Source organism: Cetorhinus maximus, chromosome 11, assembly GCF_964194155.1.
Source record: "Cetorhinus maximus chromosome 11, sCetMax3.hap1.1, whole genome shotgun sequence".
Taxonomy (NCBI): Eukaryota; Metazoa; Chordata; class Chondrichthyes; order Lamniformes; family Cetorhinidae; genus Cetorhinus; species Cetorhinus maximus.
This window is the reverse complement of record NC_135889.1, coordinates 113,966,613-113,983,509: the sequence shown is the minus strand read 5'-3', so window position 1 is coordinate 113,983,509 and position 16,897 is coordinate 113,966,613. Positions and strand designations below refer to the sequence as shown.

Sequence of the window (16,897 nt, the reverse complement as noted above, 5' to 3'; positions counted from 1 at the left end):
GGTATGTTCTGAGACTGGCATAAACAACTGCACTCTGGCTGTATAGCTGCTACTGTTCAAACATTGCAACAGTAACTACACTGCAAAAGTACTCCCTTGGTTGGAAAGCGCTTTGGGACATCCTGAGGTTGTGAAAGGCACGGTAAAAATGCATGTCTTCCTTTCCATCTTAATACATCACCGATCACAGAGGTCTACATCAAAGTCAGTGTTGAGGACAGTTTTTTTTTTACTGTAATACATGAACTATTTGAAACCTGCACAGGTAAAACAAATTTTACTTCAGGGTGTTCTGTTTGAAAGGTTTTAGCTTTCTGGATGACTATTGTTGTTTCACATTCTAGTTAAGAGTATCAATGATTCTGGAGCTGGATCACAATTGTTGGTTCATGCTTACCAGAGGCAGAATTGGAACCAGCTGGAGGTTAGCAGAGGTCACCACTGAAATGAGCCATAATTGCTCATCACGTGTCCCAACCCACACAATCCATTCCTCGATGATTGCCCCAGTTCCCTTCACCCTATTATCACATTTTTCATTAAACCCTTGCTCTTTGGATTTTCTACCTTCCCACCTTTCTTCTTTCCTTTAAAAGCCTCTTAAAAAACCAATCTCTTCAATTATCCAGTTCATGTTGCACTCTAGCCTTTCTTGCCTCCCACTAAACATCTTCCATTCACGTAAAGCAATTGGATGTTCCCTTACCTGGCGGTGGAGGAGGAAGGAAGTAGAGTGTGGCTTGGGGCGGGGGGGGCGGTGCATTTTTATGCATCATTGTCATCGCTTCTTTCTGTTAAAAACTTGGACTTAATTTTATATGGTACCTTTAATGGCCTTGGGACACCCAAAACACTTCACTTTTGAAATATGGGACGGAATCCTCTCAGATTTGCACTAAGTGCGGTAGCGGGCGGGTAAAATGACGGTTTACCCACTGGCTGCAACGGCAGCTTTTCACGCCACATCGTCCCAAACATGTGGGGGTGCACGTTGATCTGTGCAAGTAGGGTATCCTCCTTCCCCAGCACAGCCCTCATCCTGCAGCCTCTTCTCTTGCTTGTGGCCACTTCTCCCCCTTCCCTAAGCCAGCACTAGCCCTGCAGCCATAGAAAAGCCACCCCACATATGGCTGTTCTGGTAGGTAGAGACCTGCCTGTGACTGAGCCCCCCCTAACCCCTAAAAGTGATGTGGTGCTGTCTGTGAAGCTTGGTGCTGATGACTGCGAGTGCTGACTCAAGCAAGATAGGCAAAGAAACCTTGAAGTCCAGAGCAAAGTGCAGCCCACCAAGTGCACGCCTTATATATGCTGTTGTGAAACACATTGGTGTGTTTTTCTGCTGAAGTGGACAAACAATCCAGCAAGGTTGTGGGGGGTGGGGGGGCGGGGGGGGAGCGTGGGAGTTGGGGTTTGGTGGCTCTGGCAGGCTGCCTAATAATGATCTGCAGATGTATTACAATATAGTTATGTAGTTTCCGACATCCGATGGCAGGAAACGTGGCCTGCCATCGGCGGGCTCAGTGGACGATCGCAAACTGGTTTCATGCCGTCGTGAAACCAATCACAGCATATTGCCCGCTCATGCCACTGAACACGCCCAATGCAGGCGGGCACGGAAAATCCCAGCCGTAGTTACTGTTGTAATGTAGGAAATGTAGCAGTCCATTTGCACATAGAAGCTCCCACAAACAGCAATGTGATAATGATCGGATAGTCTGTTTATTTTTGTGATGTTGACGGATTAATAATTATTTCTCAAAGCTCCTGTATAATTCCTTTGCACTTCTTCAAAATAGTGCCACAAGATCATTTATGTTCATCTGAGAGGGCAGGGGGGGGACTTCAGTTTAATACATCGTCTGAAAGGCACAATCAACAATGCAGCATTCGCTCAGTACTGCCTTGCGATTGTCAGTCAAGATTTGTGTGTTCAAAGCACTGAAGTGGGGTTTGAACCCACAGTCTTCTAAGTCACAGATGAGAGTGCTACCCACTATAAGGCACAGTTGACACAACTGTAGTTTCAAACACCAGCAGTCAAACAGTAGAACTAAGGAAATGCAGGAACAGCTGCTTGTGTTCCCTGCCCTTTCTGTAAGAATGTCAACTCAGCTACGTAACATGCATAAAGACATTTTGGCACAAGCAAGTGTAAACAGAAGCGGGGCTTTGCTACTGTGCAGAGGAAATGTAGGGTAGGAAAAGCAGAGGAACTCAAGAGAAGAGAAGCAGTCCTTGAGGTGCTTTGTTTCGGTGAGTCTCCCAGGTGCCAGGGTAAGAGTAACAGGGTTGGCAGAAATGTTTCACCGCTCGGGGAACCAATGAAATAGGATGCAATTATTAAAAAGGTTAAAAAAAAGCCCAGACCTCAAGGCCACACATTATGGACTCTCTAATTTATTTCAAATAAACATTTTATCTTAAAAACGAAACGGAGTTAAGAAGTCAAGCGATCTTTCTTCTTCTCTGTCAATATACATGGAACTGCACATGATTCTTGAAGCTAGCCTGCCTGCCTGGACAAGACATTAAAATGTAAATGACCTTTCAGGGCATTTCACTGCAGAAGGCATTAAAATGCAACAGATCAATTTGATTAATGACTGCCCTTACTCAAATAATTACAGGGAATAGTTCACAATAGACTTTCAGATTTCTCAGCTGTGGAGTGGAATTCCAAAGAATGGGTGAAATAAGAACAATTAATCACAAGGGGGAAACTCAACACCATCGTGCGTCAATGCCCAAGCCATCAGAGACCATGTATGAGGGCAATGGACAAACAGATACTATGGTCACATGGCAGAAACTCTGTTTCTGATACGGGACATTTAATAAGGCACATTTTTGAGAGCAGAAGGGAGAAGGAGAGAAGAAGAATTCCAGGCCAGGAAAGGAACAAGACACTGCCTAAAATCCAACAGGTGGTAGGGAAGTTGGGCTGACTTTTACCTACCATTTGAGGAACCAATCCAGCTTTTCACTGCAGGTCTCGACTGCACCTCAACCGGAGTGAAGCCAGAGAAAGCATGGCTGCAAGCAATAAGCCACTGTGAATCTGTCTTCAGAAACCTCCAACCTCCAATTCTTCAGTGGGCCAAAAAGGGAATCGCAGGCCTGCAGCCTTTCAAGCCTTCATCTCGAAAGAAGCAAGTGTGACAAAGGTTATTTGGACTTTTAAGACCTAAGTGCAATGTCACCTCTGTTGCAATCACCTTTCCTTATGTGTGTGTGTGGGTGTAGGTATGTGTGGGTGTGTGTGTACGCTTGTCTGTGTGCTTGTTTGAGTGGGTCCTTAAAACATTTTTCTTTCAAAGACGGATGTCTTTGGCCAGTCGAGCGATGGAAAAAGGGGGAAACCATCCTATCGTCTCTCCCCTGTCCATAACAATGGATACTCCCAGCTGCATATGCTAAAAAATGTTAAGGAGAAGCAGGTTAGACACATGGATTGTGGCTTGTGATGTGGTGAAGATCTTGCATTTAGTAGCACATTGACGCTGTTCAATGTATGCTGATCAAAATTGTTACCTGCAGCAATAATGATGCTTCCAATTTCCTTTGTGTAGCTGACAAAGTGCCCTGTGGAGTACAGTGAGTGACAGAATCATAGAAATTCATGGCACAGAAGGAGGTTATTCAGTCCAACGGCTCTGTGCCAGTTCAGAAAGAGCCATTAAGCCTAATCCTACTTTTCAGCTCTTGGTCTGTAGCCATAAGTTAACCACACTTCAAGTGTATATCTAATACTTTTTAAAATACATTGAGTGTCACTACCTCAACCACCCTCAGTTTCAGTCCCCCACTGCCCTCTGAGTGAAAAAAAAATACGTTTCAACTCTCCCTAATCATTCCACCAATCACTTTAAGTCCCCTGGTTATTGACATCTCTACACAGGGATATATGTCCATCCTATCTATTTTATCTAGATCCCTTATAATTCTATATACATCAAATAAATCTCCTCAGAGCCTCCTCTGTTCCAAAGAAAAAAAATGCTAGCCTATCCTTCCTCATTACTAACATTTTCCAGTCCTCGCAATGTCCTCATAAACGTCTTTTGTATCTTCTCTAGTACGATCACATTCTTCCTGTAATGCAGTGACCAGAACTGTATGTCGTGTTCTAGCTATGGTCTAAATAAACAGATCTCCCATTTCTTCGTGTGCAGAACATCAAGACCTAGAATTGAGACTTCACAACAAGGCAAGTCTACGCAGAGAAAGAAAGCAGGGAATAGATTGAAGTGGCCAGCTAAAGGACTGAGGCTTACGATTTCAAATCAGGTCTCCATGAAGCATATAACTGCATCCGTCAATATTCTAGCAGTTGTGGCGAGGGACAGGTAAGAACAGAATAACACAAACCAAGATTTTTTTCTGTCCTTTCACGGGATGTGGGCACCGCTGGCTCAGCTAGCATTTATTGCCCATTCCTAATTGCCCTTGAGAAGATGATGGTGAGTCGCCTTCTTGCATGCCTGCAGTCCATGTGGTGTAGGTACACCAACAAGTGCTGTTAGGGAGGGAGTGCCAGGAGTTTGACCCAGCGACAGTGAAGGAATGGTGATATAGTTCCAAGTCAGGATGGTGTGTGGCTTGGAGGGGAAATTTCAGGTGGTAGTGTCCCCATGCATCTGCTGCCCTTGTCCTTCTAGGTGGTAGAGGCTGCGAGTTTGGATTGTGCTGTAGAAGGAGTTGCTGCAGTGCATCTTGTATATTGTACACAGCTGCTGCCACTGTGCATTGGTGGTGGAGGGAGTGAATATAGAAGGTGGTGGATGGGCTGCTTTGGCCTGGAAGGTGTCGTAACATAAACGAAGAGCAGTCAGGACCTCTCAATCATTCAATTATAAAAAGACTCCGGGTTTATAGATTTCACAATCAATTACTTAATGTAGAGTAAGTGTCCCCAATATCCATATTAATTTTTCAATATGCTCAACAGTATTTAATAAACACAAACCTTAAAGGGGAGATGAGGCAAGAGACCAGGAAAGGTCCATTCGTAATTAGGCTTCAAAACCAACATGCCATATCAGCTTATCCATGTCAAATCAATCAGTGTCTGGTTGATCTTCTGTTCAGACAAGACTATGAAATTTGATTGAGAATTAGTCTAATCCATGAGAGCAAACACAAGATAGTTCATACTAATATCAAGCGTTTGGAACCTCAAAACTAGAAAAAGGTCCCCATAGGAGTCTAGTAGGATATGACAGAGTCCATGAAATACACATAGAGAGAGAATGTAAGATTAACAGGCAGGGGGAGGAAGATATAGAGATAACACAATTACAAGAAGAGGGAGTATTTTATTTACCTGCGAACAATATTATGGGATATCAGCTACCATCGAGCATTTAAGTTGAATACATACCTATCATAAATTATGACCTATCACAAATGAAAGCAAGATTTATATTCATCCAGTGATTTATAACATACCTCAGAAACATCTTAGAACAGTTCACACAATTAATTACTTTGAATTACAGTGACTATTGTCATACAGATGTCGTGCAGCCATTTCATAGAATCATACAGCATAGCAGGAGGCTATTCGGAGCATTGTGCCTGTGCCAGCATTTTGAAAGAACTACTAATTAGCTCAACTCTCTGGCTGTTTCCCCATAGTTCTGAAAATGTCTCCTTTTTATGTAGGCTTCCGATTCCTTTTTGAAAGTTACTACTGAATCTGCTTACACCATCATTTCAGCCAATGCACTTTGGACACAGCAACAAGACAGGAAAGGGCTCAAGAAACTGCTTGTGCTGGCGCTGTCAGGGGGTATTGGCCAGGACATCAAACAATCTTCAAACAGTGCCATAAAATATTAAAACATACATTTATACCAGTGGACTGATCCTTGATTTACTGTCTCGCCAAAATATTTGAAAGAAACATTCGACCATTACTATACTGGCATGCCAACCTTAATCGCACCTTCAAGGCCTTGAAGTGGAACTTGCACATTCAACCTTATGCTTCTGACAGGAGAGTGCTACCAGCACACCACCACTCCAAACAGACCTGGGTTGTACTTATGCTGCAGATTGCTTTCAGACAAATAGTGCAAGAACCCCTCTAAATATGGCACAAAACTGACGAACCAGGTTTATCTTGAGCTAAATGTTATGGCTATAGCTCCAAACCTATTCCCATGCCAGCAAAAAAAAAGGATGTTTTCAAAGCAACTGACTTCAAATTCCATTTAGATCAAGAGTATGGAAACCAAGAATATATATGTAAGATTAAATGTGCTTTTATTTAAATCATTTCATTATTTTTTAATTCAAAACATAAAGGTCTGATAGATATTGTAACCTTCCCATCAGGAGCAACTTATTACAATCCTCAGATTTAATAATGAACTCAATTATTCATATGTTAGAATATATTAGCATAGCTGTTCAAGCATTTCAGAGTGATACTGAATTACTGTAAGATAATTTCAGTATAGTTCTTCTGTGATACATATATCTATAGGCATGCACTGCATCACTTGCTCAAGCTTTGTTAACAATAAAAGGATTAATTTCTTTCGCTTGCTCAGATGACTTCTTGTTGGTGCCAACCATGATTCAATGGGTCACATCTTCACCAGAAGATTATGAGTTCAAGACCCACTTGAGTTTGTGATCTAGCCTGACACAGCAGTGTAGTAGTTCATGAGTGCTGCACTGTCAGAGGTGCTGTCTTTCAGATAAGCTGTTCTGCTCTTGTAGCCATATAAATAGTGTGGTTATAGGAGCAGGTTGGATGCTAGGAATCCTGCAGTGAGTAACTAGCCTCCTGACTCCCCAGAGCCTGTCCACCATCTAGTAATGTGATGGAATACCCTCCACTTGCCTGGATGAGTGCAGCTCCAACAATACTCAAGAAGTTTGACACCATCCAGGACAAAGCAGCCAGCTTAATTTGCACCCCATGCACAAACATTCACGCCCTCCACGAACAACACACAATGGCAGCAGTGTGTACTATCTACAAGATGCACTGCAGGAGCTCACCAAACCTCCTTAGACAGCACCTTCCAAGCCCACAACCACTACCATCTAGGAGGACAAGGGCAGTAGACACATGGGAACACCACCACCTGGAAGTTCCCCCCAAGCCACTCACCATCCTCACTCGGAAATATATTGCCATTCCTTCACTGTCGCTGGGTCAAAATCCTGGAACTCCCTTCCTAACAGCACTGTGGGTGTACCTACACCACATGGACTGTAGCGGTTCAAGAAGACAGCTCACCACCACCTCCTCAATGGCAAATAGGGATGGGCAATAAATGCTGGCCTAGGCAGTGACGCCCACTTCCTTTGAACGAATGAAAAAAAGTTAAGTCAAGGCCCTGCCTGCCCTTCCAGGTGGACATGAAAGACCCTGTGGTACTATTTTGAAGGAGAACGGGGTTAATATTTATCACCTAACCAACATCACTAACAGATTATCTGATCATTGTCGCATTGCTGATGCTGTTTGCTGGAATTTGCTGTGTGCAACTTATTTGCTGTTATTTCCTACATTATAACAGGCACTACACTTCAAAAATGTACTTCAGTGGCTGCAAAGTGCTTTTGGATATCGTGAGGCTGTGAAAGGTGCTATATAAATGCAAGTCCTTTCCTTTTCTTTCTTGTGTGAATTTCAAAGATTAAAAACCAACCACAGGAATCTCAAATCTCAGAATGGCTGGCTCACTGCCAACTACTTTTGAGTTATGGTTGCGATTTGCTGTGAAGTTTCCCTCTAGGATCTGGGTCCAGGCTGACTCCACGTACTCATGGGTGCGAGTCCACACTAAATCACTGAGAACGGATCCTGACAGCAGCCGAGAGAGCACAGGCCAGCCGTACAGTTTGTGGAAAACCTCGTGGTCACCAAGCAAACATCACGGTCACGGCGCTTAAACCTTTTGCCGGGCACAATTTTACACATTCCACTGAAGCACCAGAATCCACACCCAACTCCAGACCTCCAGATTCACACATACGCAAACACGGTGGAAAAGGGAGCATTAACACTGCAAAAGAATTGACACAAAGAAGATCTGACAGTGTTAGAGGTATACACCATTAAATGGTACAGAAAAAGGACTTTAAATATGAGAGGCTGGATCAGGCTGCACACATTAATCACCGTTTGGACGGGACTGGAATGAGCTGAGGAGAGTGAGTAAGGAGAGTGAGCTGTAAGTGAATCAATATTAAATTCATTGGATCTTAAAGCCTTTTCTTTAAACAAGCGGTGACGGTATAACCGAGAACCTAACCATTCGTGAGGTTATTCTGGGTGCATTGCTGATTGGCTGCATTGAAAGCAGTTGCTTTGTTTCAAGTGTGAGGAGTGACTAAGTAGAATTTGAACATGACAGACACAAAAGGAAAAGCTCCATTAAAGCCACTGGAACATATTGGAAAGAAAGATTATAAAAGAATATGGGGAAAGCAATATTCGAGTCGATGGCTCCAGCTGTGCTCCAAACTGACACAGACACAATGAGCCTCTAGGTTGTACTATAATTTCTAAAGCGTAAAGCATAACTGTGTGATAACAGGACAAGCGGATACAGGTTCAAACTGCAGACGAGTAAACTTAGTTCTACTTCACACAAAGAGTAAATAGGATTAGTAATGGTTAGGCAGTAAAGGCAAGCACCTTGGAAGAGCTTAGTCAACATTGTGACAATGGGAAAGAGGGAGTGATGAACTCTAAATTCTTTGTGAATGGTGGAGTAGAAATGCAATGAATGATCTCCCCAAGTTGTGAACACGTTGTTTCTGTGTGACTGTCCGAATTACACAGGTTAACTAGAGTAGAAGAAGGTTGAGGTTCCCAATAGACTGGGTTTTGAATGAGATAGGTTAGAGTTAATGAGGGACGTGTACGTGTGTTACGTAAGCATAGCGTTGGGTTAGATGTTAGGAGGTTTTCATTTTTGCAGCAGATCAACGAGCTTTAGAACAAGTTGCTGGCTCATGTAGCAAATGTGAATTAATGGCAAGTGTTCTAAAAAAGATATGGACAAGTTCCAGGCTTTGGCTGATACCATTCCATACAAGAAATGAGTGGTAACTTGGGAGATGTGGCACAAGAGCAGAATTCCTGCTTTCCCATGAATTGGCTTTGGGTGTTTCTTATAATCTGTTTTATCTTACCTCTCACAGCATGGAGGATTTGTTCTTTGCTTTCTGAGGCAGCATCTACTATTACTGTTTCAGGGCTATAACAGTTAATAGTATAATTGCACTGAATGAGAAGCAATTTTGGACTACGGTGTAGAATGGACAATATCATCAAAAACATGGCCAATTACTGCCCTATCAGTCTACTTTTGGTCATCAGTAAAGTAATGGAAGGGGTCATCAGCAGTGCTATCGAGTGGCACTTGCTTAGCAATAACCAGTTCACTGGTGCTCAGTTTGGGTTCTGCCCAGGTCACTCAGTTCCTGACCTCATTACAGCCTTGGTTCAAATATGGACAAAAGAGCTGAACTCAGGTGAGGTGAATGTGACTGCCCTTGACATCAAGGTAGCATTCAGCTGTGTGTAGCATCACGGAGCGCTAGCAAAACTGGAGTCAATGGGAATCGGGGGGAAACTCTTTGCTGGATGGAGTTATACCTAGCACAAAGGAAGATGGTTGTGGTTGTTGGAGGTCAATCATCTCAGTTCCAGGGCATCACTGCAGGAGTTTCTCAGTCCTAGGCCCAACCATGTTCAGCAGCTTCATCAATGACCTTCCTTCCGCCATAAGGTCAGAAATGGGGATGTTCACTAACGATTGCACAACATTCAGCACCATTCATGACTGCTCAGATACTGAAGAAGTCTATGCCCAGATGCAGCAAGACCTGGACAATAGCCAGGCTTGGGCTGACAAGTGCCAGGCAATGAACATCTCCAACAAGAGAGTATCTAACCATTGCCCCTTGATGTTCAATGGCATTACCATTGCTGAATCCCCCACTATCAACACCCTGGGGATTACCATTCACCAGAAACTGAACTGGACTAGCCATATAAATACTGTGGCTACTAGAGCAGGTCAGAGGCGAGGAATCCTGCAGTCAGTAACTTAGCTCCTGACTCCCCAAAGCTTGTCCACCATCTACAAGGCACAAGTCAAGAGTGCGAAGGAATACTCCCCACTTGCCTGGATGAGTGCAGCTTCCACGACACTCAAGAAGCTGGACGCCATCCAGGGCAAAGCAGCACACTTGATTGGTACCCCATCCATAAACATGAACCCCTCCACCAGCGACCAGTGTGTACCATCTACAAGAAGCACCACAGGAACTCACCAAGGCTCCTTAGACAGCACCTTTCAAATGCACGACTGCTACCATCTAGAAGGACAAGGGCAGCAGACACCTAAGGATACCACCACCTGACAGTTCCCTTCCAAGCCACTCACCATCCTGACTTGGAAATATATCGCCGTTCCTTCACTGTGGCTGGATAGAAACCCTGGAACTCCCTCTCTAACAGCACTGTAGTTGTACCTACACCACATGGACTGCAGCGGTTCAAGAAGGCAGCTCCCCACCACCTTCTCAAGGGCAATTAGGGATGGGCAATAAATGCAGGCCTAGCCAGTGACACCCACATCAATGAATTAAAATAAAATTGGGAGCATCTAGAATGTGTGAGTCACCACAATACAGTCAGGAGTAACATCAATTTGTATGTATATAATGCATTGTACTTAATTAAACATCCAAAGTCACCTGGTGGGTTATCAAACAAAATTGGATGCCTATTCATCTAAGGAGGCAACAGGGCAGATGATCAAAAGCTTGGTCAAAGAGAAAGGTTTAAAGGAGCATCTTAAAAGAGGAGAGAGACTTAAAGAGACAATGAAGTTTAGGTAAGGAATCCCAGAGCTTAGGACCTTGGGCATGTGAAGGCATGGATGCCAATAAGGTGTCTGTGTTGTTCCTCATGTTTGTTTCTTAGAGCTCATAAGTATATTTACACTGTAGATAATGGATACATTGAATGGCACACTATTGCTTAACAAAGCTTTTGGGCTTTGTTTAGTTATTGGTGCTTTAATGGTGAGATTGCATATTCTGTTACACAGGAGGCATTGCCGCTCTTTGAGAAGTTTATAGAAAGCATACGCCTGCAATACTTTATACTATTCATCTCTCAATCATAGCACCATAGCATTCTGTTGGGCAGTAATTGGCCATGTTGAATTTGTCCTGCTTTTTGTGTACAGGACATACCTGGGCAATTTTCCACATTGCCGGGTAGATGCCAGTGTTGCAACTGTACTAGAACAGCTTGGCCAGGCGCGCAAGTTCTGCAGCGCAAGTCTTCAGTACTATTGCCAGAATCTTGTCAGGGCCCATAGCCTTTGCAGTATCCAGTGCCTTCAGCCATTTCTTGAAATACGTGGAGTGAATCGAATTGGCTGAAGACTGGAATCTATGATGCTGGGACCTCCGGAAGAGGCCGAGATGAATCATCCACTTGACATTTCTGTCTGAAGATTGTTGCAAATGCTTCAGATTTATCTTTTGTGCTAGGCTCCCCCATCATTGAGGATGGGGACATTTGTGGAGCTAATTATCTTTTCAAACATGATAGAGACTATCCATATGGTCTAGCTGTCCCCCTTTCAGCATGAGGTAAAAATCAATGTTGCTTTCAAGCATTAAAACATGTCCTAAATAAAAACAGAAAATGCTGGAAAAACTCAGCAGGTCTGGCAGCACTTGTAGAGTGAGAAACAGAGTTACATTTCGAGTCCGTATGACTCTTCTTCAGAGCTATTAAAATATGTCCAATTGCTTCATTAAACTTTCCAGTTCATTTGATGTGGTGCCATTTACCAACAACTCACACAGTATCTACTGAAGAGGACAAGTGATCCTCTGCAGAATAATTCTTCTTTATTCATTAGAAGATGTGCACTAACACCTTCCACGAGATTGCAATTCAACCCTTTCAATTAAAATTGGGAAATTTGAATCACTGGGGTTGGAATTATTGAAGTACAATTTCAACTGCACTAATCGCTCTTTATGCAACAAAGAAAACACTGCACCTTCATATTCTAAAGAGGAAAATAAGTAATGCGAGTGATACTTACAGCTGTGGCATGTTTCTCCCGTATAGCCTGTCCCTGAACAGTCACAGTAAAAGGTACTCCAGGACTGAGAGCATTCTCCACCATGCTCACAGTAATTTGGTAAACACCTATAATTATAAGAGTTGACAGGATGATTATCAATCTTGGTTACACCAATGTCACAAGTATCAGAACAATTCCTACTAGAAAACTAGACAACAATTTAAACAGACAATAAATGCTACTGGATGGTCCTGACCAGTAGTACATGCTCTGTGGAAAAAAATGGTTGGGGGAGTGAGCTGTGTGAGAAATACATGTTGCTTTCAGATCTAAAGCTGTAAACAAAAAACTCTGAGCCATATTTTGCTCATAAAATAACAGTGTTTGAATGACACACGTTATTATTAATCAGCAAACTGGCCACTCGTGTAGCAATGAAGAGAGATAACCTACAAATTGTGAATCACCACAAGTTGTTGGCTGATTTACGCTGCTCAACTGGTGTTCTGCCCTTAATTTGCATATTAATTACTCATCAAACTCACCAAAAAGAGTGAACTCTAGCAATTATTGCTCAATTACCCTTTCAATAACATAATTGTTAATGAAGGGGTTACTATAGACAAATTCCCACCATTAACATCCTAGGGGTCAACCTTGACCAGAAGCTTAACAGTACCAGGCAATTAAAGATATCAAGGGATATGGGGACTGTGTGGGCAAATGGTGTTGAGGGAGAAGATCAGCCATGATTTAGTTGAATTGCAGAGCAAGCTTGAGGGGTCAATTGGCCTATTCATGCTTCTATTTCCTATGACCCTTTGTAAATACTGTAGCTACAAGGCTAAATATTCTTTGGCAAGTGACTCGCCCCTTGTTTCTCTAAAGATTTTCCACAAGTCAGGAGTGTGATGGAATACTCTCCACTTGCCTGGATGAGTGCCGCATCAACAATGCTCAAGGAGTCTACCATCGTCCAGGACAAAGCAGCCCACATAATTGCCATCCCATCCAACACCTTAAACATTCAGTCCCTCCACTGTGCACTATGGCTGCAGTGTTTACCATCAACAAGATGCAACGCAACAATCTGCATAGCTTCTTCAACAGCATCTCCCAAATCCGCAACCACTCTCACTTGGAAAGACAAGGGCAGTGTATACAATCTGCCCTGTAATGAATTCTAACCAACCCACTTCATTTGAGAAAACACATTTGTTTCCTATTACATTCGCATACACTTAAGCGCACACATGCATGCACACAATTGTTTTCTCCCTTTCCATGACCATTGCACTCCATTTTTTTCAATCACGCTGTGGGTGGATTGTACCAAACTACAATAGCACACCTACCCATTCCATCACATCACCGAGTCATGTTCTTCTTTGCCTGTCTCTTAATCTATTATCATCAATTTTACAGAAAGTAGCAGCCCATTTTTCCTGGCGACTCCTGAATAATGTGCCCAGAGAAAGTCATTTTTCTCATCATAATCATGACTTCTTTATTCTTGCGCTAGTTCAAGGACTCTCACAATAGTCATTCTTCTTGCCCAACCAATTTTGAGCACGTCTTTAGGATCATAACTCAAATGCCTCCGATCTTTTCATTACTTTAGCATTCAAGGTCCTATTTTTACAGCAGTGCAACAGCATGCATAGACTTAAACATCCTACTTATTGTTGTGCAGAAATTGTTATCTATCCTTGCAGTCCTCAAGCCAGCCTCCAGCCAAATGTAAGATGGTAAAACAAAAACAGAATTACCTGGAAAAACTCAGCAGGTCTGGCAGCATCGGCGGAGAAGAAATCAGTTAACGTTTCGAGCCTTCATGGCCCTTTGGCAGAACTGAAGCATAGTTAGAAGAAGGGAGAAATATAAATTGGTATAAGGTGGGGGGGGGGAGAGAGAGAGAGAGAGAGAGAGAGACATTGAGGGTGTGGTGATTGTGGAGATGAGCAGATAATCAAAAGATGTCACAGACAAAAGGGTCAAAGAGGTGTTTTGTCTGAGAAAAGTGCTAATTAAGAATGGAGGACAGGATATTCAAAGTACAGCTCTAGTGGGGGTGGGGTGGAAAGGCTAACAAGGTTTTAGTTTTAGATTTAAAAATAATGGAAATAGGTGGGGAAAGAAGAATCTATATAAATTATTGAAAAAAAAAGCGGGGGGGGGTGGGGAAGAAACGGGGTGGGGATGGGGGGAGGGGGAGTTTAAGATCTAAAGTTGCTGAATTCAATATTCAGCCCAGAAGGCTGTAAAGTGCCTAGTCGGAAGATGAGGTGCTGTTCCTCCAGTTTGCATTGGGCTTCACTGGAACAATGCAGCAAGCCAAGGACAGACATGTGGGCAAGAGAACAGGGTGGAGTGTTAAAATGGCAAGCGACAGGGAGGTTTGGGTCTTTCTTGCGGACAGACCGCAGGTGTTCCGCAAAATGGTCGCCCAGTTTGCGTTTGGTCTCTCCAATGTAGAGGAGACCGCATTGGGAGCAACGAATGCAGTAGACTAAGATGGTGTTGGGCCAAAGCTTGCTGAAAAAAAACGTAACAATGGGATAATAATGAAGCTGCTATTAATGCTCAAATTAGTCAACAAGTTCAGAGAATTAAGAACACACTGTGAGTTCTGAACTTGCTGGCTGATTTTCACAACCCCGTGTTTGCTGTGCACAAATGGCATTTCACCCGTATACTTGTGGTTATTTTTAAGAATTTGCTGCACTTGCACACAAGTTGCCCATTAAAGTTGTCACAGGAAGTTAGGGCTGGCAATTAAGAATGTGCACACTGTTTTAACAAGATGATAATTGTTAATGAAACACGAAGCAACCTCTCTGGTCCGAAGAGGGAACAACTGAAACTATCCAGTTTCATTCCTACAGGTAGCAAATTCTTCTTTGAGATTAAAAATAAATACATTTAAGTTTTTCTTATCTTCTGTTGTATCACCCATCTATTCTTCTTTTAATTCAACCTTTCTTTCCCTCTCTTCATTTCTCTTTCTGCACCAAATTTGATTTGAATTCATCTAATTTATTTCTCTGTCATTCCTTTGTTCGCTAAGGCCACCCCACAATTATCACCTTGCACATCCAACAAGCTTTGGCCAAAAACGTGTCTGAACTGAAAGGTGGGTGGAGAAGGTCATGGAGAATTCTGTGAAATGCCCCTCTCCATCAATTTGGCCCATCAATCCGTAGTTTTAATTTTTTTGGCAGAGAGAATATTATACATGTTCATGAGGCTGAAGTACAACATTTTATTTTCATCTTATCTTACCTGTTTTTTTTAAATTTTGCATTATGAGTTATCAAATTACACTCCAATAACCTTCTTGCACCTCTACATGACAAAGTAGACAGTGGCGAGAAATAGTTTTGGGTTTTTTAATTGCTCAGGCTAACACAGGTTGTTCCATTTTTGTTGAGTGCGCTACATATGTTTACAGATAACAGATTCGGCACGCCAAGAGGAATCCATTGCAGGAACTGTTCTGAGACATTTTGGCATAATGAGAAAAATACCCATTTAGGATTCCTTTTGCTGGGGTCATCCAACCGAACTCCCTTAAAATATGAAGTGCCAACTGAAACTCTTCACTCAGGGAATAATTCTGTCCCAGAAATGATGGGCCAGATTTTCGTTGAGGAGGTAGAGAGGTCAAGTAGGGAAGATTCCCCGCCCGGCAGACCCATCTCCTTTAAAAAGGCCCCGCTCATTGTATTTTCATGTCGGGGAGGCGGGTGCAGGATGAATTCGGGCCTGCCATCTCAGGAGGCAGGCTCAAGCTGGCAACGGGGGCTGGTGGGTGGTCAGGACAGCAGGCTAGAACACCTGCCTCCGTTTACTGGGATATTGGCACTGTTTTAATGATTGAATGTCATGCCCGCAAATACTCAACCACCCCCCCCCTCGCCACCCAAACGCCCTCTCCATGACCCTCATGCCTCCATGCCACCTAGGAATGAAAATTGTCTTGTAATTCTTCAACAGGCCCAACTTGTTCCATTTACAGGTACCTTCATTTTGGAAAGAAGAACCTGCATTTTTCCCTAAGGTCATCTTCATCTTCATATAGTTTGTCCTTGCCATGAGGAACCATATTATAAGATGTAAGAGCAGGAGAGGCAATTCAGTCCATTGATCCCACTTTACCATTCAATAGAAATCATGGTTGCTCAGATTCTGGGCTTAAATCCACTTTCTTATCGACCCCCTTGTAACCTTTGACTCCCTCATAGATCAAAACTCCGTCAAACTGAGCTTCGAATATATTCTCTGACCCAGCCTCCACTGCTCTCTGTGGATAGGCATTCCAAAGGCTAACAATCCTCTTTGAGAGAAGTTCCTCCTCCTCATCTCGTCTTAGATGGGAGACCTCTTATTTTTAAACTATGCCCCCTCGTTCTAGATCCCTCCACGAGGGGAAACGTCCTACCAGCATTTCTATAGTTTTCCATTTCCTGTTCTCCCCTCAGGAATTTGAACAAGTACAGAGAGAGGTAATTCTACACTCACCAACTCAGCAATAAGATACAAAGGGCTGAATTTTCAGGGACCTCCATAGGTGGGAACAGGGGCGAGGTGGCCCTAAAATATTGGCACCAGCCAAGTGCGAGTTGCAGGAGACCGTCCCCAGCACCAGATATTTTGGGAGGGACAGGGGAAGGCAGCCCAGCCCCATGAGAGGGGCAGGCAATTCGAACATTACTTGTTAGACTGGGATTTTCCAGTCGGCCTCCAGTTTCGCAATGCAAGAGGCGGGGGGGTAGATCAACTGCATGGAGGTGGGCATCCAGTGGTAG

The 16,897-nt window shown here is 43.3% G+C and overlaps 1 protein-coding gene across 1 annotated transcript in view; it reads right to left on the bottom strand.

Annotated features, from left to right (window-relative positions):
- LOC144686837 (contactin-associated protein-like 5) overlaps nucleotides 1-16,897 on the bottom strand; it is a 1,126,003-nt gene that overhangs the window by 489,007 nt on the left and 620,099 nt on the right. Inside the window, exon 11 of the mRNA XM_078552607.1 lies at nucleotides 12,108-12,214. Coding sequence (XP_078408733.1) covers nucleotides 12,108-12,214 — 107 coding nt within the window. The remainder of the gene's footprint in view (nucleotides 1-12,107; nucleotides 12,215-16,897) is intronic.